Below are 24,921 nucleotides of genomic sequence, written 5' to 3' on the forward strand. Positions count from 1 at the left end.
GCTGGAAAACATGTCTATCAGCGAGCACCCACGACAAATTTTCTACCTATTTTAAAGGAGCATACCTTTTACTGGAAAGTGCTTTTTTCGATATTTGTTTTTCACTATTTTGTGTTTTGCACCTGCTTATTTTGCACATTTGCACTCCAATATACGTGATATCCTTTTGGAGCCACTACAGTGATTTGAGATGTCCACGCAGATTGATGCAGGGGTGGATGCCCTGATTGCAGCTATTGAACTTTCACAGGGGGAAACCTTTAGTTACTCTGACAGTGATGAAGCCAATATACTGTTCAAAGAAAATCTGACCCCATTGGGGGACAATGTGGAGAATATTCAACTATACAGATAATTACTTAAGTTAAACCATAAAGAACAAGATTACCATTACCATGGTGTCACTTTATCCGATTACCACAGAGAGGGTAAAATCCCTTGCGGATTCCGCATTAAAAATGTTCCAACGATTGGCCGCTTTAACGTTCAATTCTGCAAGAAATGAATCTCCATCTTGATAAATGTTCCTATGATTTAATTATTTTAGTCATTGAGGAAGTTACCCATGAATTAACCACCATACGCTCAAAAATTGATGTATTTGAATCTTCACATAAAGCGCCCTTAGAAGCGGACGCCTCTAATGACTGGTACAATAAGATCACCACTCAGATTGACAAGTACCGTAGGGACCTTATCCAATATAAACTGAATAAACTTGAAAAGGTAAATAACGACTATTTAAAATGGCAGGTGTACCCTTGGATCTCAGGTACTCAACAAAATTGAGGCCCATCACACCGACGACCATACAACCGATATAGGGTCACACAACTTGACACAGAAACCTCTACAGACGAGTCAGCATCTGTGAGTGAAAATGACCTACATGACACCTTCCCAGGTCGTCCCCCTTTAGGGGTACGTACCCGAGCGCAGTTAGTAGATCCCGACAGCGATACACGAGGAGGAGGGGGCAGAGCAAAAGGCAGAGGCAGAAAGGCCGGTCATACCCCGTATGCACGACGGAAGTAATCTTTAACCTGTCGGATAGGATTTTTCTCCCATTGAGAAAAAACTGTTGTCGAAGGGCCTCAATTTTGTTCCCACTAACAAGATTGACCCCTTCGAATGGAAGGTAGAACAATACAAACTAGGCCGTCAATTAAGATTAAAGGAACACTTTAGTTCCAGCTTGCCAACTGACAACGAAACGATTACTCTACCCCCACCGTTACGTAAAAGATCAAAATTTGACCCATCATCACAAAACCAGGCAATACGCACGTATTGCAAAACCGTTGATCATCAAGTACAACAAAGCATTAAACATGAAGGTCATTGTCACTCAAACCTTTCGAAATCAGAATGGGATGCTTTACTCCGATTAAGCAAGTATGATGACATCGTATTTCGCCCGGCAGACAAGGGGGGCACCCTTGTGGTCCAAAATACATCGGACTATGTGGCTGAATTGAATCGACAACTGGGGGATCATCACACTTATCGGAAATTAGCACATGACCCAACCGCATGATTCAAGCGTGAACTGGATCATATTTTAGTTAGGGCACTCAATGATGGACAGTTGTCAAAAGTGGAATGTGATGTGTTAACTACACCTTTCCCTGTTACGCCGATCCTTTATTCCTTACCGAAAACTCACAAGGACAGTTGCAATCCTCCAGCACGACCTATTATTTCTGCACGAGGCTCTCTGTACCAATGTGTTTCTATCTTGTTGGACTTGTATTTACAGCCGTGTATCCAAGCTAGAGTATCTTGTTTGAAGGACACTACAGATTTACTGATCCAACTTGGTAAAATTACATCTGTTCCACCAAATTGTTTATTAGCCACCATAGACGTCAGTAATCTCTATACATGTATACCGCATGATCAGGGGTTACTGGCTGTGAGATCTTTGATTACTAACAATACTGCATATAGAGGCCCTAACATTGACATATTCATGGAGTTATTAGAGCTTACTTTACAGCGTAACTATTTTATGTTTAATAATGAGTATTTTCTTCAATTACAAGGTTGCTCCATGGGCAGCAATGTTTCCCCCTCTGTCGCTAACAGTTTCATGTTCCAGGTTGAAGACGACTTGTTTTTTTCAGACAGTACAACTCGGTCTAATGTTTTATTATATTTGAGGTTTATAGATGACCTATTGGTCCTATGGATAGGAACTCCGGATGCTTTAACCTCTTTGATTGACACTCACAATAATTCCTCTTCCCCCATTAAATGAACATATTGTATTGACACATCTAGTATCAATTAACTTGATGTACAAATCGGGATTTGTGATAACAAAATTATTACTGAGATGTACGTGAAACCAACAGATCACAATAACATTTTACTTCCATCGAGCCACCACCCCACCCCATTACTCAGGGGGCTTCCATACTCACAGATGCTCAGAGTACGGAGAATCGTGAGTGATGAGTCAAGGGTCGAATCATCCCTTGATGCTATGATCGGTAAATTTGTAGATCGAGGCTACAAGCTCTCCGATATAAATTCCCTTAAAGCTAAAGTTATGAAGATACCCCGTTCCAAACTGTTGCAACAAGTAAAGAAAAAATCTAGCCAGGATAAGTTTATTTGGGTCAATAAATTCAACACTCTTAGTCACAAGATTAACCGCACTAGCAAGACTTTCTGGCCGATAATACAATTGAGCTCCTTATCTAATACTCATTTAATGCCAGCATACAAACGTGGACGTAATTTACGTGACCACTTAGAGAAATTTAACATTCAGTTTCCAACACCTAGAAAAGAGGGTTTTTACCTGCGCACTGATTCTCCTCTGATTCAGACAAGCTGCCGTACTAGATAGGTGACCAGCCTATGTAATACTTTTAAACACAAATTTTGTACCGCGCTCAATCCTAGACTTTTTGTGTTTACTCCTATCCAATACCTGTACACAAACAGTGCTTGCAAATCTAAAGTGCGTTCCTATTGCAATAGCACTTCAACCCCTATGTGTTAACAATGTGTGGAAACGATGTATATATCTATCAAATTAAGTTTCAACATATATTTATAAGGAGAGATGAGTACTGTATATTGATGATTCTTTTTATTTCTGGAGTTCAATCCTTAAAATAATGGAGAAAACTGAAAAAAAAAGTTTTCTCCATTATTTTAAGGATTGAACTCCAGAAATAAAAAGAATCATCAGTATACAGTTTCCAACACCTCCTGTACCTGTGTCCAATTCTGCTTTTTTGAATCCTCAAAAAGCAGGCTGTTTCGAATGCCTGGGGTGTACTACCTGTAATCATATGATAACAGGGAATAGCTTTTGTCATCCATATACAGGAAAACGTTATAAAATTCGCCACAGACTGACATGTTCCACCAAGTTTGTCATATATTTGTTAAGCTGCCCTTGCGGCTTACATTTTTTTGGCAAAATGGAATGTACGTTCAAAGAACGTATGGCGGGTCACCGTACCCCCATTAGAGCAGCGTTAATGACCAGTAGGAGTAATCAACCGGTCACTCGTCATTTTTTGAATGCTAAGCATTCACTAGCCATCCTGAGACATTAGATTATCGATCACGTTCCCCCCCCTCAAATGAGGAAGTGATCAGGCAGAAGCTCGATGGATTTTCCTGCTGGATACTCTGTCAACCTGAGGACTAAATGAACACCCTGGGTTACACTGTTTTCTTTAAACCATTATTCGTGATATTGTGTATAACCCATGGTCTCACATAGTCTCCACTCCTGTTTCCCACTCACACTGTATATCATTTTGAATCCTACATGTATCCGTTTTTTTATTTATTCTAGTGTAATAGTAGTGCTCTTTTTTGCAATAATTGAATCTTATTGTAACATTTCCCTGGACATGTAATATGCAGGATTTGTTTTGAAGTTTGGCATACTGTTTGCATAATTATAGTGAATTATTATTTACCATGAAAATAACACGACTTGAATTATGCTACTTTATATGGTGTAATTGCATTAAGGATTTATTATGTACTCCATATTATTACGGGTCTTGTGGTGCAAAAGTTCTGTCTGTTATTCACTATACAGCTTACGCTGCTTGGTTTTACACAGGTGCCTTGGGGTTCTACGTGACGCCGCGGGTGGCGTGGCTCCATGACGTCACTATTAATGGACGGGGACCCGGCGGGCGGCTGGCGCCACGGACGACTTCGGAGGGGTATAAAGGTATGCACAGTTATTGTTTATGTTTTATGTCCTGACGAAAATGTTACACCAATAACATTGAAACGTTGACCGTACTTGACGGAGTCTCATTTATTCCCTGCTGGGGAGCCGTGAGTGTCGCTGCTTGTTTTGTTTGTGAACATTCATTTCATGGGTGTCATGTGGAAGGCACCGGCATAATATATATATATATATAAATAAGTTATTGTGTTTGTAAAACAGTTTGGGTGAGAGTCAATTTTTTTTTGCCGGACAACTACTAGATGGCGCCCAACGGAGCTATTCAAATGTAGCTCAGCTCGGGCGTGATCATCTGCAGGCATCTACATTTCAGCTCGCACCTGCGGGGGGTGGCGAGCTGAAATGTGTGAAAAGTGATCCGTTTGGTTGCCCAAGCGGGACTTTTCACGATCGCACCTATTACTAATGTGCATGATCAGCGTGATACACCGACGTCCGGTGGGGTGAGGCAGAGCCATTCCTGTCATACTAACGTTTGTGCCAGAGTTTTGACTGTATAAAGTATATGAAAAATACAAAGAATATGTTTGAAATATCTGCTTTGCATTATTCTAATCATTTTTATTGCCAAAACTCTAGAGTTAAAAGTCTGTGGCTTCACCTGCCTATCTTTTCTGCACATCTCTGATCAAAACTCACCAAATTTCCAGGAGTTTATACTGCTGCACCAGTGTATAATGTCTAGATGTACCCTGTGGCTCATATATTGTGCGTAAATATGTCTCTGGTGCTAGCCAGTGCCTCCTCAGCCATTTAGCTCACTGCACGTCCCTGGCGTGATAGGGGACATTAATTGTATATTGCTCCCTGCGATCTCCCGTCACTGTAGACGGGAGATCCGGTGGGCAATACCAATTGAATTCCCCCCCATCCTCCCCTTTGGCTCTATTTTGTTCAGGTAACTCCTAAAGACAATAAAAAGAATTGTACCCTTTCCTTTAGAATAATTTGTCTTGTATCCTGCAGGTGTCACTATAATCACTTGTCTATGAGCATTGTATTCCTATTGGTTAAACTGACAAAATATGGAAATCAGTACATCGGGATTCCATAGCACACTCTAAACAAAGGTGCAAGTAAAATATGTTATTGTAGTAACATTCCCTACACTAAAAAAAATAATACAGTACTATCAGCATACATGTCTCTAATTTTATGAGTAGCACAGAAACAGTTATAATGCCTGTTGCCTTTTAGAATCATTATTCTGCAGGGAGACTATTCCATAACATTACAATCCTTTAATCAAACAAATATATTCTCTTAATAAAAAGTAATGTATAAATTTCAATGTATGACACCATCTGTATAATACCAGTATCAGACTCTATGGGGGGAATCCTATTAGGGCTAATTACCCACAGCTGCCGGTTCAAATAGCGGGTATTACCCTGTGTGTTATGCCACAGATGGGGGCTTTTCAGTCTGTGGTAAAAATCACCATCTTAACGTGGAATCAAAGGGTCAGCTCATGCTAACTCAGTGTTTACCACACATGGAAAAGGCTGTTTTATTGAATACTGTAGCACTGGGCGTGAATCCTGAAGTTATTTCCTGCACAGCAAACGCTGAGGCTAATTTTATTCCCTAATATATTTATGTATATTCCTGGAAAAATAAATATACACACACACAAAAGGTTCATTCAAATTTTATTTTAAAAATAGAATCTTACATTGTAAATGTTAAATGTAAAAAAACTACAATTTCCATGAAACTTAAATATGGTATACATTCTAAGATACACTTTTCTTTTACATGCATCTCAAATTCTACAAGTAAGAGTTAAAACTAATGGTGAGCTTAGCAAGTCTACAAGATTGACAACTCAAACCAGGGAAACCCTTCACTAAAAGTTCCACCTAGCCACCATGCCCAGCAGCCAACTTTTCAGAAAGGACTATCTTCATATCAGAAATCTTTATACATAACCAAATTAAATCAGAAAATAATTATCTGATAACATTTTCTTTAATAAATTTAAACATTCCAGCAGCAAATTTACAGATAAAACACTTTTATTTTAAAACAGTCAAGAAACAGAGGTGCAGGTTGTAATCGTGGATAAAATGTGCTGTTTATTCTGCGTTGTGAATAGGACATAACGTCAGCTCTTAAGACATTAGCTGATCAGTGCTTTTGACCACAAAACACACCCCTGCTACAGGTAAACAAATACAACAAAACTAGTAAGGATGACAAAACGCTGATAACAAATTCAGAACACAGCAAATTTAAATCAGAAATTTGTTTCTGCATATTACACGTGTACAAACCATAGCAGCATCTTTGGGTTAAGGATTCCATTAAGACATTCACAACAGAGCTTTTAGTAACTATTAAACAGTGCGGTGAGTGGAATAAAATGCAAACATTCACATTGACTTATTCCAACCTGACATAGCGAATTTGTATCAAGTACAATGGTACTGAAAAAATGTGGACCAAAAACACACAAAAAAAATATACTTTATGTTGAGTTCATTGTTTTGTTTTTCCACGCAGAAAGGTTTGGAGAATCTTTGTGTGTCCAACGTCCTTTTCTTCTTCTTAATACTGTACATTGCTAATTGCTCTCTAAAAATGTCAGATTAGCTACATGATGTTCCAGAGACTTCACCCCAAATGCTTCTACTGCTTTTCCTGCTAGCCCATCTTCATTTGACACATTCTGGATCCGATTTTCCCTCCATGATGGGGGAGGCCGATAACATCCATTACCTGCTTTACACTGCAAAATAAAGTGATCTTCCTTAATATGGAATATTTTTGTAAAACGTTAAACTCAAATGTATCTACTGTATACTTACGAATAAATACATTTCCCTATAAATAAGATTAGTGTAAATAGTGTAATAGAAATTAGAAAAAGCGCATAGCTTTATTGCACCACAATGTATGGGGTGTAGTATGTTATGCCGGTGGTCGGGCTCCCGGCGGCCAATATAACCGCGCCGGAATCCCGACAGCCGGCATACCGACAGCTGGGCAAGTGCAAATGAGCACCTTGCGTGCTCGCTGCGCTCGCCATGCTGCGGGCGCGCCACACTGTCTATTCTCCCTCCCAAAAGGGAGAAAAGCTGTCTGTATGCCGGCGGTCGGGTTTCCGGCGCCGGTAAGCTGGTCGTCGGGAGCCCGGCCGCCGGCAAACTGAAGACCACCCCAATGTATGTTTATAATGCATTAAAAAGGATTTCAATTAAAAGGAAAACAAACATGCAGCATGTTCTATATATTGAGAATATAAAGGTAAGAATTATATTGCAAAATAATTTGTACTAATTTTATGGGTTAGCCTGGTTTTGACATTTTGTAAAACTGGTGAGTATTTTTAGTAAATTGATGTTACATTTGGACAGACCAACAGCCTTCAAGCCCAGTAATAACAACTGAAATCACAAAATAACCCACAATAGAATAAACTACAATTACACAATCGCAGAGCCCTATTGGTATCCCCAAACAACACAACTGCTTAACCATATTCTATAGAGAATTCAAAACAGATTTCCTATTTTTATTGGCTCCACAATGTTTTCCTTTTTTGTAGCAAAAACAGTACTTCTGACAATCCACAAAACTAAACTACTGTAGGGCCTTGAAAACAACAAATGAGAGGCAGCCCAAACGGTTGCTGCATCTCACTGCAGTATGTATAACTCTATGATCTGCTATGAGGAGAATTGCAAGTCAGGTGCACAAAAAATGGGATGATGGAATATGTAGTACAGGTTGAGTATCCCATATCCAAATATTCCGAAATACGGAATATTCCGAAATACGGACTTTTTTGAGTGAGATAGTGAAACCTTTGTTTTCTGATGGCTCAATGTACACAAACTTTGTTTAATACACAAAGTTATTAAAAATATTGTATTAAATGACCTTCAGACTGTGTGTATAATGTGTATATGAAACATAAATGAATTGTGTGAATGTACACACACTTTGTTTAAGGCACAAAGTTATAGAAAATATTGGCTACAATAACCTTCAGGCTGTGTGTATAAGGTGTATATGAAACATAAATGCATTCTGTGCTTAGATTTAGGTCCCATCACCATGATATCTCATTATGGTATGCAATTATTCCAAAATACGGGAAAATCCGATATCCAAAATACCTCTGGTCCCAAGCATTTTGGATAAGGGATACTCAACCTGTAATATAATACGGAAAACAGTACCCCCTCTCTACTAACTAGCCTTTAGAATGGGTGGGTATGCATGTTGGGACAGGACAGTTTTAATAGAATACCATGTAGATTATACGGTTGTGGCACTGTACAACAGGAGAGGAACTCACATAAAATATTTTGGATAGTACTAAAAGTGTTAACCATATATGTAAATCTGAGTGTCGCTGATTAGGTAAAGTATTAAAAAGTCTGGAACACATATTTACAAAAAAGTGTATTTCTGAGTGAACGTCTACTTGGCATAATATCATTTCTTTATCACAATCTTCCCATAAAAGGAGCATGGAAGCAACCAAACAAATGCCAAAATTGGATGTGTAATGTCACAAACATGGGAAGGCACCCGTAAGTGTAAGCAGTAGTATTTAGTATTATGCAAATTAAGAAAAAATGGTTAAATTCACAAATAGTCCATACTATACTGTATAAAATTATATTAGTTATATTAGCTTTTAACCCCATAAACATAACTGTTGTATTATAAAGAATAAATATCACATATATTCAACACACACACACAGGTAGGTCTATATATATATATATATATATATATATATATATACACACACACACACACGGGTGTGGATCATCAAATCGACAGTGTCTAGGTCGACAATGTTTAGGTCGACCACTATAGGTCGACAGGGTCTGAAGGTCGACAGGGTTTCTAGGACGTGAGGTCAAAAGGTCGACATGAGTTTTTCATGTTTTTGTGGTGTCGTTTTCTCCGTACAGTAACCGTGCACCGTGTCCGTTCGCATTCGGGCAAGGTGCCTCGCTTGGCACAGATTACCGTTCCAATCGTAGTCCACGTGGATCGTTAGGTATGAAAAAGTTTAAAAAAAGATATTTAAAAAAAAAAAACTCATGTCGACCTAGAAACCCTTTCGACCTTCAGACCCTGTCGACCTATAGTGGTTGACCTAAATATCACAGAAGCAACCCAGGACATTTTTAATGCAAAGAAGTGGAATATTCTGTAATGGGCAAGTCAATCACCTGATTTCAACCTGATCGAGCATGCATTTCACTTGCTGGAGACAAAACTAAAGACAGAAAGACCCATGAACAAACAACTGAAGACAGCCGCAGTAAATGCATGGCATAGCATAACAAAGCAGGAAACCCAGCATCTGATGATGTCCATGGATTTCAGACTTCAGGCAGTCATTGCCTGCAAAAGGTTCTTGACAAAGTATTACAAATTAATATGATATTTATGATTAAATAAAAATTGTGTCAATGACTGGATAATATATATATTATAAAAAAAAAAAAAAAATATATATATATATATATATATATATATATACACAAACACACACACACACACACACACACACACACACACACACACACAACGCTTGTACAGATTTATGGATGTATGCAAACAGGCATAAAAAAAAAATTACTACTGCAACTTTTATGGGAAATAATGACATGCTGAACTTAACTATTAAAGCTTTTCAATATTTAAATGTGATTTTTAGATAAAATACTCACCTTCCGTATCAACTTGCAGCATATTGGTAGAACCTGGGATAAGATCACCATGATTGTCTTCGATTTCTGAATACATGTGTCAACCTACATTTCAAAGTAGAATACATTTTAACAGGCAAGTTCTGTTTACAGCTTATCCCTGCCCCACTCACTGGAATTTTGATATTGAACTGTACTTATACACAATACACCCACAAACATATCCATATCAACAATGTAAAAAAATATGTTGAATTGCTGAGACTTCAGAAAGGAAGTGAGAGAGAAAGAGATAGTGGTTGTACATAAATCACTGTCATTTCTAGGGAATTGAGAGAAATTGGGCAGTAGTTGAAGGGAGGGGCTGAGTCAAGAGATTGTGTCATTAGAGTTGGTTACATGAGTTCATGTACCTAATCCAGAGTTATAGGGCAGACTAAATAGGTGTGGACTGAGTAGTGTAGGAGATAGTAGGTGGGGTTTGCAGTTATAAATATATTTTTTTCTTTGAAGTAGGGAAATTTAGTGTAGGAATACAAAGAGGTTTGTTTAAGATTGCAAAGGGTTGTTGAGGGTTAAAACACTGGGTGGATATTCGAGAAGTGAAGTAGGTTTGCTTGACACATGACAGGATGAAAAGGATGAATTTACAGTGGAAGAAATCTGAACTGTAAAAAGATTTTGTCCAGTGCGACATGGTTGAAGTTTGGATCACCAAAGACTATGTGGTGGCATGAACTGCATTGCCTAGATAAGTGGTTCACAAACTTTTTTGAATCACGGCGCCCTAGAGTATCAGAATTGTTTTCACGGCACCCCTAGGCCAAAAGTTTCTTAGTGAGAAATTAGAAAAAAACAGTAAATATAAGTTATATGTCAAACTTAGGTTTAATTATGTGGTGAGTCAAGATTCGCCTCTGTATGGCCATATTTTATTACTGGAAGCCACCAGTATTGGTTTTGCCTATTACCATGCTCATCTTTCCTCTGTGTGGCGTGAAGTGAGAAAAACTAATAGCATTACGTTTTCCTGCGCCTTGTCGCAGCATGATGTATTTAGTCACAGTGTAATGCATTAAGTCTCCGTCAGTTGCAATACTGGTGTTTCGTCCACCAGGTGTTGCTTTTGAAAACCACCATTGCGCATGTGTGAAGTCTCCATTGTAAAGTCAAATGATGCTTGTAGTTTAAAAACGTTTTTTTGATGATCTCTACATTAGAAATGTGAGCACTGAAAAAGATTGGCTCAGCGTCTAGAATGCACACAAAGAAAAGCACAGTTCAGAGCTTTACACAGCTCTCTAAAAGAAAAAAAAAATCATTACAATCAGCGAGAGTTGGGACAGTGGTCAGGATACCAACGCCGGAATCCCAACACCCGGTACAACACCAGCTGTCAGAATCCTGACCGCCGGCCAGATTCCTCACTTGGTTGATGGTTCACGCCACCACCTGAGGGAGAATAAATTCCACCAGGCCCGCAGCGTGGCAATCGCAGCAAGTACGCAAGGGGACACGCTGCGCTCGCCACTGGTATTCCAGCTATCGGGATCCCAGCATCATGCTCCAGGTCTCTGGGATCTCGACAACTGGGATATTATACTGAAGCCGGTGATACCAATATGCCAAGAGAGCCTTGGAGACAGGTGATTGAAACCTGCAGTGACAAAGTGATGTCGCTTATTGTAAAAAAAAAAAAAAATTTTTTATAGTGATGTGTGTCCCAACTTTCGCTGATTGTAATGATTTTTTTTTCTTTTAGAGAGCTGTGCTTTTCTTTGTGTGCGTTGGAGACGCTGAGCAAATCTTTCTCTGTGTTCAAATTTTTACTTGATGTTAATTTTATACAGCGCAGCAGGGAAACTTTCAGTTGTAAGGCATGTTGTCACTGGGTGCTTGCCGTTTCAGTGATTTCGTACTCTGTCCTGCAGTATTAATGTATTAAAACAAAACTACTGTACTATATTTAATGTGCACTGGCCCGCTATTTAGGGCTTGCTACATTGTTCAGTATTCTGTAGTGCCATATCTATCCATTGCTGTTCAGCACTGTATTGTATGTTTCATTAGTGGAACAATCGCCACTCAGTGGTGAAACTGTGTATTGCATGCTGTGGATCTTTTTGTGCCTTATCACGCCTTACTTCGCATACCTGCGCTATTTGTATGGTGCAACTAGGACGCCTGTATGGCACAGCAGCAGCAACGATGAGCATGGCTACATCTGTACAATGACCATAAATAATTTGATTTGGTCCTGGACCACCAACCTGAGGTACTACTCCAAGTGTCCTGAGGCACCCCAGGGTGCCACGGCACACAGTTTGGGAACCACTTGCCTAGAGCTCAAGTAAGTGTGTTGTTGTAGAAGCTGGTTTAGTAAAGGTGAAAAATGTATCAAATCAAGAGTACTATGGTGTATCAGTATGTTTTGGGCAATAAAATCTGCATATAATCGGTGGGTACATTATCCTATGTAATTTACCAAAGAGTTCAATAATCAGAGTTCAATAATCGTATAAAGGCAGAAGGCCACAGGCAGAGTGCTTTTATATAGGTAAGAAATCTTCTAATATGCATTTTAACATACAATTGGTGGTGCTTTATTCCTTATAATTCACATCCTGATTACACAGATATTATTAACAGGAGCTTATAATACACAAGTAGTAACAACAATATATTTAAAAGATTAGGACAACTTTAAAATTCATATTTAATATTGGAAACACATTGTCTGCCTTTTTATAATTGGTATGTTCGTGAAAATATACTACTTTGAAGAACTTTATTATAACAAGGACATGTTTATTATAATTTTAATTATATATAAGGATATTAGAAGTCAGCAATGAGTTCAGTGACTCAGGAGTGGTTTCTAAAGTCCATAGTAATTTACTGAAATTATTTCTTAGAATATACAAGCTTAACACATATATTGGCATAATTTTTCCGTAATAAGAATACAATAATTGTGTCAGTAGTGAAATGGCACGGACTGCTGCAATACTTTATAATCCATACGCTCCTCTCATCTACAATTATTTTTTTTTTTAAATTGAGCAATGATTCTGTATCTCCTCTTGTATCCACATTCCACTAAAATCTACAAATCTGAAGTAGCTCCTGCTCTTTGGGATTCGCTAGATTTTTTACTCTGCATTCTGACAATAAATACAGATGCGTCTTATCTAGCTGCAAATTACGCCATGCAGTGGGAGCTGAAAGGTCCCTCGCAACTATGTTAGCGTTGGGCGTTTGTTTGTTTTTTGTCGAAAATGCATGTGTGTGACACTATGGAGTATATTCAATTAGAGTCGGATCCTTTCCGACATGTATTTGTCTGAAAGGGTCCGACATGAGTTATTCAATAGGATAGCCAAATCCGAAATTCTCGATATGTCAATCCGACTTTGTAAAAAGTCGGATTGACATTGTCGGAAAAGGGACCAAAACCTGTCGGATTTGGCCCCATTTCCGACAGCAGCATGCGGATTGGCGGCTATTCTGCTGATCCACGTGCTTTCGGACAGCTTCCCAACAAGTTGGATTTCCCGACTTGTCGGAAAAAAATTAGGCTGGATTGAATAGGTCAGAACCCCTTCCGACCTATTCCAGATGGAAACTGCCATCTTTCCGGCAAGATGGCATTTTTCGACTCTAATTGAAAATACCCCTGAGTCTGTATATGAAACACAATGGAACTTGGCATGGCAAAAAGCCACGGCCGCTGCATCGTAGCACTTCGTATGCAGATTTAGAGACTAAGGTCGCACACAGTCTCCTAGTACATCCTAGTCACATTGCGTTGAGACTAAAATGCATTTTCAGTAAAAACAGACTGCTGAGTCTATCAGAGTCTTATAGGAATGAGGGGCTACTTGGCGTGACTGCAGCATTGATGTATGAGGACATATCTGTGCCATAACAATTTTATGCTCTACATAATACTACATAAGTGATGTTATGATCAGTTAATTGTAAGATCAACACTTCTCCTATATATTACAAATTACTTCTTGTAATAAAACAGTCATACTGTGGTGTGAAATGTATATTTACTGTACGGTCAATGATTACACTGTGAAACATATTACACTGTGAGTAAAGCAGCTTACCTTGGTGAAAGTGGCAGTTTTACCTTGCACAGGAGTTCTGGATGTGACCTGAAGCTGCTGGCTTAGAGGAACAAGCTTCTCAATTTCCAGTATGAGTAAAGGTTTGTCATCATCTTCAAGCTGTGACAAATTGCAGAGGTTACACATGTGAAAGGAGAAATACAGCAAACAAAGCATATAGAATACTACTTAGTTTCTAAACAAACTGAATATATAATTATACGTGGAAAAAAATAAAAGAACAAATTTTGGTCCACCCAATACTTTTCAGATTATGGTGTAATTTATCTATAGCAATTTACACTTCTACCTCTGTTTTCTAAGCACAAAAATGTAAAGCAACAAAGGTCATGACCTTAATACATAGTGAACTTAAAAACAACCTTAGAAATCTGTAAGTCTTGCCTGTGTCCTTGTAATTAAGAAATAATAATAATATGGGCACATTATATATAGTATCATTATGTATTCCAACCACTGAGTAAACTCATTTGAGATAGAACGCACATTCTACTTTTTGATTCATGGGGGGGGGGGGGGGTATCCAATTAGCTGTGGCAAATTACTGCAGCTAATGTATCCCTTGCAGGCTATCCAATTAGCCCTGACAAGCCGGCACTTATCGGGAATTATGTGTAGAGACGTGTTTTTCACCATAATACATAAGACAGGGAAATTATTCCGGGCTCCGTGTATTTTTGCACAAAAAAATACAGTTGGATAGCCCAGTAATGACCATGAGGCTATAATTGCCTGTTTTTTTTTTCAACCGAAAAGTTTGCGCTGCTAATAGGTTACCCCCCCTCCATAGAGTGATGCTATATGAAAGATCATTCTAGAATTTTATTTATTAACAGTGTCTTATATAGCGCAGCAAATTTCGTTGCCCTTTACAGTTGGAAACAACAATGATGAAACAAAACTGGGTGATAATAAACCGTCATAGAGGTAGGAAGGCCCTGCTGGCAAGCTTACAATCTATAGGGAAATAGGCATTGATGCATGCTATCTATTGAATGATTGTCAACCAGATTACAAAGGCTCTTGGTGGCCACACAGCAATTATGAACCGGGGTCAAGAGGAAGGGGAAATGAAGAAAGAGAAAATATCTGAGGATATGTGTGGACAGTACAGTGGGAATGTAATTGTATAGGAAAGCTTATGAATGTTATGTGAGCGATTCTGGAAATTGATAAGCTTGCCAGAAGAGGTGAGTTTTCAGGAATGCTTGAAAGTTTGGAGACTAGAGGAGAGTCTTACAGTGCGTGGTAGGGCATTTCACAGAGTGAGTGCAGCCGGAAGAAAGTCCTGCAATCGTGAATGGGAACGAATAATGGGTGTGGATGAGAGACGTAGAGCTTGTGAAGAGCGAAGAGGTCGGGTTGAAAGATATTTTGAGATAAGAGAGGAGATATACATTGGTATAGTATGGTTAATTGCCTTGTGTATGAGTAATAGTATTTTATATTGAATACGATAGAGTACAGGTAACCAATGGAGGGACTGAGAGTGGATTTTTAGACGACGAACGTCTAGCGAGGAAGATTACTCTCGCAGCTGCATTCAGAATGGATTGTAGTGGTGAGAGTCTCTTGTTGGTAAGATTACTAAGAAGACTATTGCAATAATCAATGGGGGAGATAATGGGGTAAATTTACTAAAGTAGGAGTTGTTTTTTTTAGAACTTGTGGTGTTTGCCATAGCAACCAGATTCGATCTATTATTTTCTAGAAGCAGCTAGATAAATGTTAGGTAGAATCTGATTGGTTGCCATGGACAAAGTCACCAGTTCTGAAAAAAAACCTCCCACCTTAGTAAATTTGCCCCAATGATTGCATGGTTTGGAGTTTTTGCAGTGTCTTGTGTAAGGCATGGTCATATTCGGATATGTTTTTAGATGCATATAACATGATTTTGATACAGATTGCATGCGGGGGACAAAGAACAGTTCAGAGTCAAGGATGACACCTAGGCAGTGAGCTTGTGGGGTAGGATTGATTGTCAAGTTCTTAACAGTGATATAGATATCAGGTTGGTAACTACTATTGGCCAATGGAAATATAATTAACTCTGTTTTGGATATTAAGTTTGAGGTAGTGAGAGGACATCCAAGATGAAAAGGCATTCAGTGACAGACCAATACAGATGGTAACAAATCTGGGGAGGATAGGTAGATCTGAGTATCATTTGCGTGCAAATGATACTCAAATCCAAAAAAAGCTGATTAGTTTACTAAGAGATGTAGTATAGATTGAGAAAAGCAGAGGACCTAGGACTGAGCCTTGCGGCACTCCAACTGAAAGAAGTAGCAAAGAGGAGGCGGATTCAGAGAAGCAGACACTGAAAGAGCGATTAGATAGGTAAGATATGAACAAAAAAAGGTCTGTCTTTTGAAGACCTATGAGTTGTAGTGTTTGTAAGAAAAGAGAGTGGTCAACAGAGATTAGAAGAATAAGTGAGTAATGGCCTTTAGACTTCGCAGTGACAAGATAATTTACCATTTTAGTCAGTGCCGTCTCTGTGGAGAGTTGGGAACAAAAGCCTGACTGAAGTGGGTCCAATAAATTGTGTGAGTTAATAAAGTGTGTGAGGTGAGTCGCGCAAGTAGCTTGGACAGAAAAGGAGCTGAGAGATGGGGCAGTAGTTTGAGAGTGTTAGGGTCAGAAATTTGTTTTTCCAGAGTGGGAGTAATCACTGCATGCTTGAACAGTGACAGAGAGATTGCTTAAGATTGTTAGTTAAGGTTGGGACTAGCACAGGAGACATAGCTTTACTTATTTGTGAGGGTATATGATCAAGAGCAGAGGTAGTAGAGTAGCAGTATGAGAAAAATGTTGACACTTTGTGGGATCAAATGATGAGAATGTGCCAGAAGGTTCATGTAGGGAATTGAGCAGGTCACTGGCTGAGGAAGAGCATACCATTTCATCTCGGATCTAATCAATCTTGTCCTTGAAGCAGTAAGCAAGATTTTGCACCTTGATAGTGGCTGGTGGGTTGGGTGAGGGAGAGTTCAGAAGTAATATAAATGTATTATACAGTCAACTGGGGTTAGAGGCTTGAGCAGATATGAGAGTATGGAAATATGTTTGTTTGGCAGTGTCCAGGGCATTACGATAAGAGTGATAGACAGTCTTATATGTGAGGAAGTCGCTTGGAATACGAGATTACGCCACTGGAATTCAACTTCACGTGATAGTTTTTGTAGGTATCTTATTAATTTAGAGTGCCATGGTTGGCATTTATGCCTATGTGGAGTGTGATGAGTAGCTGGAGCCACTCCATTAAGGGCTAATTCTAGAGTGTAGTTCAGGTATGATACAACTCTCTCAGGAGATGTGAATGCAGAAATAGGTGACAGCAGCAGCTGTCTCAGGAGAAGTGAAAGCAGAAATAGGTGAGCGCAATTGTTGCAGAGAGGTGGAACGTTTTTGAAAATTAATTACGTTAATATTTTGCAAGTTTGAGGAGGATTGGAGGACTTCTGTTATACTGTGTTTGAAGTAATGGAGGAGAGTATGCGGGTGATAAGGTTGAGATCTGAGAGAGGGAAAAGAGCATTAGTGAATTCAGAAACTGAGCATAGTCTGGTGAATACTAGGTCAAGGCAGTGGCCCTCCTAATGAGTAGAAGAGTCAGTACATTGGGAGAGGCTAAGAGAGAAGGTTATAGAGAGTAGTATGAGGCATGAGCTGCAGATTTCACCTCCTTTACAGTTACATGGTCTGGAGGTGTGTGCAGTGGAGACCACAATGTGACAGTGCTGCAGGAGAGGCAGTATCTGATTGTCTGAGCCATGTTTTTGTTCTAGCCAGCAGATTGATTTGGTTAGATATGAATAGGTCATGGATAGATGTTAATTTGTTACAAACAGAGCGTGCATTCCATGAGGCAGATTTTAGTGATCTGGAGGGTGATGGGAGACAAGTGATGTTTATGAGGTTGGCTGGATTTCTATATTGCTGCGAAACAGGTGAATGTGCGTGGGGCAAGTGGTTGGGTTTGGATTAGGTGAAATGTCAACAGCTATTAGAAGCAGGAGAGAGAGATAAATATGGGTGTATGAGGTTAGTGAATATTTTTTCTGGTGACAGGTTGTGTAAGTTATTGTCAATGTTTAAAGATAAGTAAAAAGCTCATAAGTTTTAATAAGAGTGGAGTGGATAATTGAGGTGGCAGTGTGTACAGAGGGGTGAGTTGCTGGGAGATTAAAATAAGAATTTACTTACCGATAATTCTATTTCTCGGAGTCCGTAGTGGATGCTGGGGTTCCTGAAAGGACCATGGGGGATAGCGGCTCCGCAGGAGACAGGGCACAAAAAGTAAAGCTTTCCGATCAGGTGGTGTGCACTGGCTCCTCCCCCTATGACCCTCCTCCAAGCCTCAGTTAGGTACTGTGCCCGGACGAGCGTACACAATAAGGGAGGAATTTTGAATCCCGGGTAAGACTCATACCAGCCACACCAATCACACCGTACAACTTGTGATCTAAACCCAGTTAACAGTATGATAACAGAGGAGCCTCTGAAAGATGGCTCCCTACAACAATAACCCGAATTAGTTAACAATAACTATGTACAATTATTGCAGATAATCCGCACTTGGGATGGGCGCCCAGCATCCACTACGGACTCCGAGAAATAGAATTATCGGTAAGTAAATTCTTATTTTCTCTATCGTCCTAGTGGATGCTGGGGTTCCTGAAAGGACCATGGGGATTATACCAAAGCTCCCAAACGGGCGGGAGAGTGCGGATGACTCTGCAGCACCGAATGAGAGAACTCCAGGTCCTCCTTAGCCAGAGTATCAAATTTGTAAAATTTTACAAACGTGTTCTCCCCTGACCACGTAGCTGCTCGGCAAAGTTGTAATGCCGAGACCCCTCGGGCAGCCGCCCAAGATGAGCCCACCTTCCTTGTGGAGTGGGCCTTTACAGATTTAGGCTGTGGCAGGCCTGCCACAGAATGTGCAAGTTGGATTGTGCTACAGATCCAACGAGCAATCGTCTGCTTAGACGCAGGAGCACCCATCTTGTTGGGTGCATACAATATAAACAACGAGTCAGATTTTCTGACTCCAGCTGTCCTTGCAATATATATTTTCAATGCTCTGACAACGTCCAGTAACTTGGAGTCCTCCAAGTCACTTGTAGCCGCAGGCACTACAATAGGCTGGTTCAGATGAAATGCTGACACCACCTTAGGGAGAAAATGCGGACGAGTCCGCAGTTCCGCCCTGTCCGAATGGAAAATCAGATATGGGCTTTTGTAAGATAAAGCTGCCAGTTCTGACACTCTCCTGGCCGAAGCCAGGGCTAGTAGCATGGTCACTTTCCATGTGAGATATTTCAAATCCACATTTTTTAGTGGTTCAAACCAATGAGATTTTAGAAAGTCCAAAACCACATTGAGATCCCACGGTGCCACTGGAGGCACCACAGGAGGCTGTATATGCAGCACTCCCTTAACAAAAGTCTGGACTTCAGGGACTGAAGCCAATTCTTTCTGGAAGAAAATCGACAGGGCCGAAATTTGAACCTTAATAGATCCCAATTTGAGACCCATAGACAATCCTGATTGCAGGAAATGTAGGAATCGACCCAGTTGAAATTCCTCCATCGGAGCACTCCGATCCTCGCACCACGCAACATATTTTCGCCAAATGCGGTGATAATGTTGCACGGTTACTTCCTTCCTTGCTTTAATCAAAGTAGGAATGACTTCTTCCGGCATGCCTTTTTCCTTTAGGATCCGGCGTTCAACCGCCATGCCGTCAAACGCAGCCGCGGTAAGTCTTGAAACAGACAGGGACCCTGCTGAAGCAAGTCCCTCCTTAGAGGTAGAGGCCACGGATCTTCCGTGATCATCTCTTGAAGTTCCGGGTACCAAGTCCTTCTTGGCCAATCCGGAACCACTAGTATCGTTCTTACGCCTCTTTGCCGTATAATTCTCAATACTTTTGGTATGAGAGGCAGAGGAGGAAACACATACACCGACTGGTACACCCAAGGCGTTACCAGCGCGTCCACAGCTATTGCCTGCGGATCTCTTGACCTGGCGCAATACCTGTCCAGTTTTTTGTTGAGGCGAGACGCCATCATGTCCACCATTGGTCTTTCCCAACGGGTTACCAGCATGTGGAAGACTTCTGGATGAAGTCCCCACTCTCCCGGGTGAAGGTCGTGTCTGCTGAGGAAGTCTGCTTCCCAGTTGTCCACTCCCGGGATGAACACTGCTGACAGTGCTATCACATGATTCTCTGCCCAGCGAAGAATCCTTGCAGCTTCTGCCATTGCACTCCTGCTTCTTGTGCCGCCCTGTCTGTTCACATGGGCGACTGCCGTGATGTTGTCCGACTGGATCAACACCGGTTTTCCCTGAAGCAGAGGTTCTGCCTGGCTTAGAGCATTGTAGATTGCTCTTAGTTCCAGAATGTTTATGTGAAGAGACGTTTCCAGGCTCGTCCACACTCCCTGGAAGTTTCTTCCTTGTGTGACTGCTCCCCAGCCTCTCAGGCTGGCGTCCGTGGTCACCAGGATCCAATCCTGTATGCCGAATCTGCGGCCCTCCAATAGATGAGCACTCTGCAACCACCACAGAAGAGATACCCTTGTCCTTGAAAACAGGGTCATCCGCTGGTGCATCTGAAGATGCGACCCTGACCATTTGTCCAACAGATCCCTTTGGAAAATTCTTGCGTGGAATCTGCCGAATGGAATTGCTTCGTAAGAAGCCACCATTTTTCCCAGGACTCTTGTGCATTGATGTACAGACACCTTTCCTGGTTTTAGGAGGTTCCTGACAAGCTCGGATAACTCCTTGGCTTTTTCCTCCGGGAGAAAAACCTTTTTCTGAACCGTGTCCAGAATCATCCCTAGGAACAGCAGACGAGTTGTTGGCATTAACTGGGATTTTGGAATATTCAGAATCCACCCGTGCTGTTTTAGCACTTCTTGAGACAGTGCTAATCCCATCTCTAGCTGTTCTCTGGACCTTGCCCTTATCAGGAGATCGTCCAAGTATGGGATAATTAATACGCCTTTTCTTCGAAGAAGAATCATCATCTCGGCCATTACCTTTGTAAAGACCCGAGGTGCCGTGGACAATCCGAACGGCAGCGTCTGAAACTGATAGTGACAGTTTTGTACGACGAACCTGAGGTACCCCTGGTGTGAGGGGTAAATTGGAACGTGGAGGTACGCATCCTTGATGTCCAAGGATACCATAAAGTCCCCTTCTTCCAGGTTCGCTATCACTGCTCTGAGTGACTCCATCTTGAACTTGAACTTCTTTATGTACAGGTTCAAGGACTTCAGATTTAGAATAGGTCTTACCGAGCCATCCGGCTTCGGTACCACAAATAGAGTGGAATAATACCCCTTTCCTTGTTGTAGAAGAGGTACCTTGACTATCACCTGCTGAGAGTACAGCTTGTGAATGGCTTCCAAGACCGTCTCCCTTTCGGAGGGGGACGTTGGTAAAGCAGACTTCAGGAAACGGCGAGGTGGATCTGTCTCTAGTTCCAACCTGTATCCCTGAGATATTATCTGCAGGATCCAGGGATCTACCTGCGAGTGAGCCCACTGCGCGCTGAAATTCTTGAGAAGACCGCCCACCGCCCCCGAGTCCGCTTGAGAAGCCCCAGCGTCATGCTGAGGCTTTTGTAGAAGCGGGGGAGGGCTTCTGTTCCTGGGAAGGAGCTGCCTGTTGCTGTCTCTTCCCCCTTCCTCTGCCTCGTGGCAGATATGAATATCCCTTTGCTCTCTTGTTTTTAAAGGAACGAAAGGGCTGCGGTTGAAAAGTCGGTGTCTTTTTCTGTTGGGGAGTAACTTGAGGTAAAAAGGTGGATTTCCCGGCTGTAGCCGTGGCCACCAAATCTGATAGACCGACTCCAAATAACTCCTCCCCTTTATACGGCAAAACTTCCATATGCCGTTTTGAGTCCGCATCGCCTGACCACTGTCGCGTCCATAAACTTCTTCTGGCCGAAATGGACATAGCACTTACCCGTGATGCCAGTGTGCAGATATCCCTCTGTGCATCACGCATATAAAGAAATGCATCCTTTATTTGCTCTAAAGACAGTAAAACATTGTCCCTATCCAGGGTATCAATATTTTCAATCAGGGACTCTGACCAAGCTACTCCAGCACTGCACATCCAGGCTGTCGCTATAGCTGGTCGTAGTATAACACCTGTATGTGTGTATATACTTTTTTGGATATTTTTCATCCTCCTATCTGCTGGATCTTTAAGTGCGGCCGTCTCAGGAGAGGGTAACGCCACTTGTTTAGATAAGCGTGTGAGCGCCTTGTCCACCCTAGGAGGTGTTTCCCAGCGCGCCCTAACCTCTGGCGGGAAAGGGTATAAAGCCAATAACTTCTTTGAAATTAGCATCTTTTTATCGGGGGCAACCCACGCTTCATCACACACCTCATTTAGTTCTTCTGATTCAGGAAAAACTATAGGTAGTTTTTCACACCCCACATAATACCCTGTTTAGTGGTACCTGTAGTATCAGCTAAATGTAACGCCTCCTTCATTGCCAAAATCATATAACGTGTGGCCCTACTGGAAAATACGGTTGATTCGTCACCGTCGCCACTGGAATCAGTGCCTGTGTCTGGGTCTGAGTCGACCGACTGAGGCAAAGGGCGTTTTACAGCCCCTGACGGTGTTTGAGGCGCCTGGACAGGCACTAATTGATTGTCCGGCCGTCTCATGTCGTCAAACGACTGCTTTAGCGTGTTGACACTATCCCGTAATTCCAAAAATAAAGGCATCCATTCTGGTGTCGACCCCCTAGGAGGTGACATCCCCATATTTGGCAATTGCTCCGCCTCCACACCAATATCGTCCTCATACATGTCGACACACACGTACCGACACACAGCAGACACACAGGGAATGCTCTTAACGAAGACAGGACCCCACTAGCCCTTTGGGGAGACAGAGGGAGAGTTTGCCAGCACACACCAAAGCGCTATATATGACAGGGATAGCCTTATAATAAGTGCTCCCTGTATAGCTGCTTTTATAATATAATTTTTGCCACTATTTTGCCCCCCCTCTCTTGTTTTACCCTGTTTCTGTAGTGCAGTGCAGGGGAGAGACCTGGGAGCCGTCCTGACCAGCGGAGCTGTGTAAGGAAAATGGCGCTGTGTGCTGAGGAGATAGGCCCCGCCCCTTTTTCGGCGGGCTCGTCTCCCGCTCTTTAGTGGATTCTGGCAGGGGTTAAATATCTCCATATAGCCCCCGGAGGCTATATGTGAGGTATTTTTTAGCCAAAAAGGTTTTCATTTGCCTCCCAGGGCGCTCCCCTCCCAGCGCCCTGCACCCTCAGTGACTGCCGTGTGAAGTGTGCTGAGAGGAAAATGGCGCACAGCTGCAGTGCTGTGCGCTACCTTTAGAAGACTGAGGAGTCTTCTGCCGCCGATTCTGGACCTCTTCTTGTTTCAGCATCTGCAAGGGGGCCGGCGGCGAGGCTCCGGTGACCATCCAGGCTGTACCTGTGATCGTCCCTCTGGAGCTGATGTCCAGTAGCCAAGAAGCCAATCCATCCTGCACGCAGGTGAGTTCACTTCTTCTCCCCTAAGTCCCTCGTTGCAGTGATCCTGTTGCCAGCAGGACTCACTGTAAAATAAAAAACCTAAGCTAAACTTTTCTAAGCAGCTCTTTAGGAGAGCCACCTAGATTGCACCCTTCTCGGCCGGGCACAAAAATCTAACTGAGGCTTGGAGGAGGGTCATAGGGGGAGGAGCCAGTGCACACCACCTGATCGGAAAGCTTTACTTTTTGTGCCCCGTCTCCTGCGGAGCCGCTATCCCCCATGGTCCTTTCAGGAACCCCAGCATCCACTAGGACGATAGAGAAAGGATGTACTTATTTTTTAGAAAATACCATGGAGTGCAAAGAAGAAAATCAATTTGTGGTGTATGATTGGTTTAAAGTAAAAGTAAAGTTATTTAGGCTTAGAGCTAAAGAAGTTGCACTTATGCATTGTACAGTAAGTACTGGCACTGTTGCACCTGGGACTCCTATAAATTAATCTAATGACATAATGGGGGTTATTCAAAGTTGTTAGCAAACCAAAAAAGCACACTAATAAGCAAAACCATGTTGCACTGCAGGTGGGGCAGATGCAACATGTGCACAGAGAATTAGATTTGGGTGGGGTGAGCTCAGAAGCTCAGGGAGGACAGAAACTTCCTGTGGAGCAGAAGTGCAAACTGAAATATAAATTGCAGTGTAAAAATAAGGCAGCCAGTATTTACCGTGCACGGAAAAAATATATCCACCCAAATCTAAATCTCTCTGCATGTGTTACATCTACCCCACCTGCAGTGCAACATGGTTTTGCCCATCAGTGTGCTTTTTGGTTTGCTAACAATCCTGAATAACCCCAAATGTTAATTCTGCTAGTCTAAGAACAGGAAAATGTTAAGATGTATGGAATGTAGCATTTGTCATGGTCAATAAACAGAAAATCTTGTCAAAGGAAAACAGAAAAAGACTGATAGTGTCAAAACTTAGGTTACTGGAGATGCATGTACTGACATTCCAGGAGCCTCCAGCTGCATACAGTAGCTTAAGTAATAAAACCAAAAAAAATAATAAACCTCCCTTTCTCAACTACCACAGTTACTGTTGGAGCCCAGCAGTGGGGATGTCTACATGTGTGCAATAATGTTTCTAGTGACTAAACACCATTACCTGATTTGAAAATGCATGAAGAATGGATGAAAGCTTTAACCCAGAAGCTGCAAAAACCTAAGAAGGAAACACAGAATAAGGAAATCATTGACCGCTGTCATATTAAAAAAATAAAAATACCATTACTAACATTAGTGGCCAGGTGAACTAAATGTGTCAAAAGTAGTCAGTTACT

At 41.5% G+C, this 24,921-nt stretch overlaps 1 protein-coding gene across 3 annotated transcripts in view; it reads right to left on the reverse strand.

Moving 5' to 3' along the window:
- Positions 1 to 5,916: 5,916 nt before the first annotated feature.
- Positions 5,917 to 24,921, reverse strand: part of CTNNAL1 (catenin alpha like 1) — a 560,796-nt gene continuing 541,791 nt past the window's right edge. For 2 of the 3 annotated variants that reach the window (XM_063922923.1, XM_063922925.1), the window contains exons 16-19: positions 24,747 to 24,803; positions 14,034 to 14,153; positions 9,937 to 10,020; positions 5,917 to 6,965 (exon numbers count right to left, since the gene is read on the reverse strand). In XM_063922923.1, the coding sequence (XP_063778993.1) occupies positions 6,801 to 6,965; positions 9,937 to 10,020; positions 14,034 to 14,153; positions 24,747 to 24,803 (426 nt within the window). In that variant the 3' untranslated portion in view covers positions 5,917 to 6,800. Of the gene's footprint in view, positions 6,966 to 9,936; positions 10,021 to 14,033; positions 14,154 to 24,746; positions 24,804 to 24,921 lie in introns of those variants that run through there. The other variant, XM_063922924.1, reaches the window with a different exon arrangement.

This window comes from Pseudophryne corroboree, chromosome 5 (genome assembly GCF_028390025.1).
Source record: "Pseudophryne corroboree isolate aPseCor3 chromosome 5, aPseCor3.hap2, whole genome shotgun sequence".
NCBI lineage: Eukaryota > Metazoa > Chordata > Amphibia > Anura > Myobatrachidae > Pseudophryne > Pseudophryne corroboree.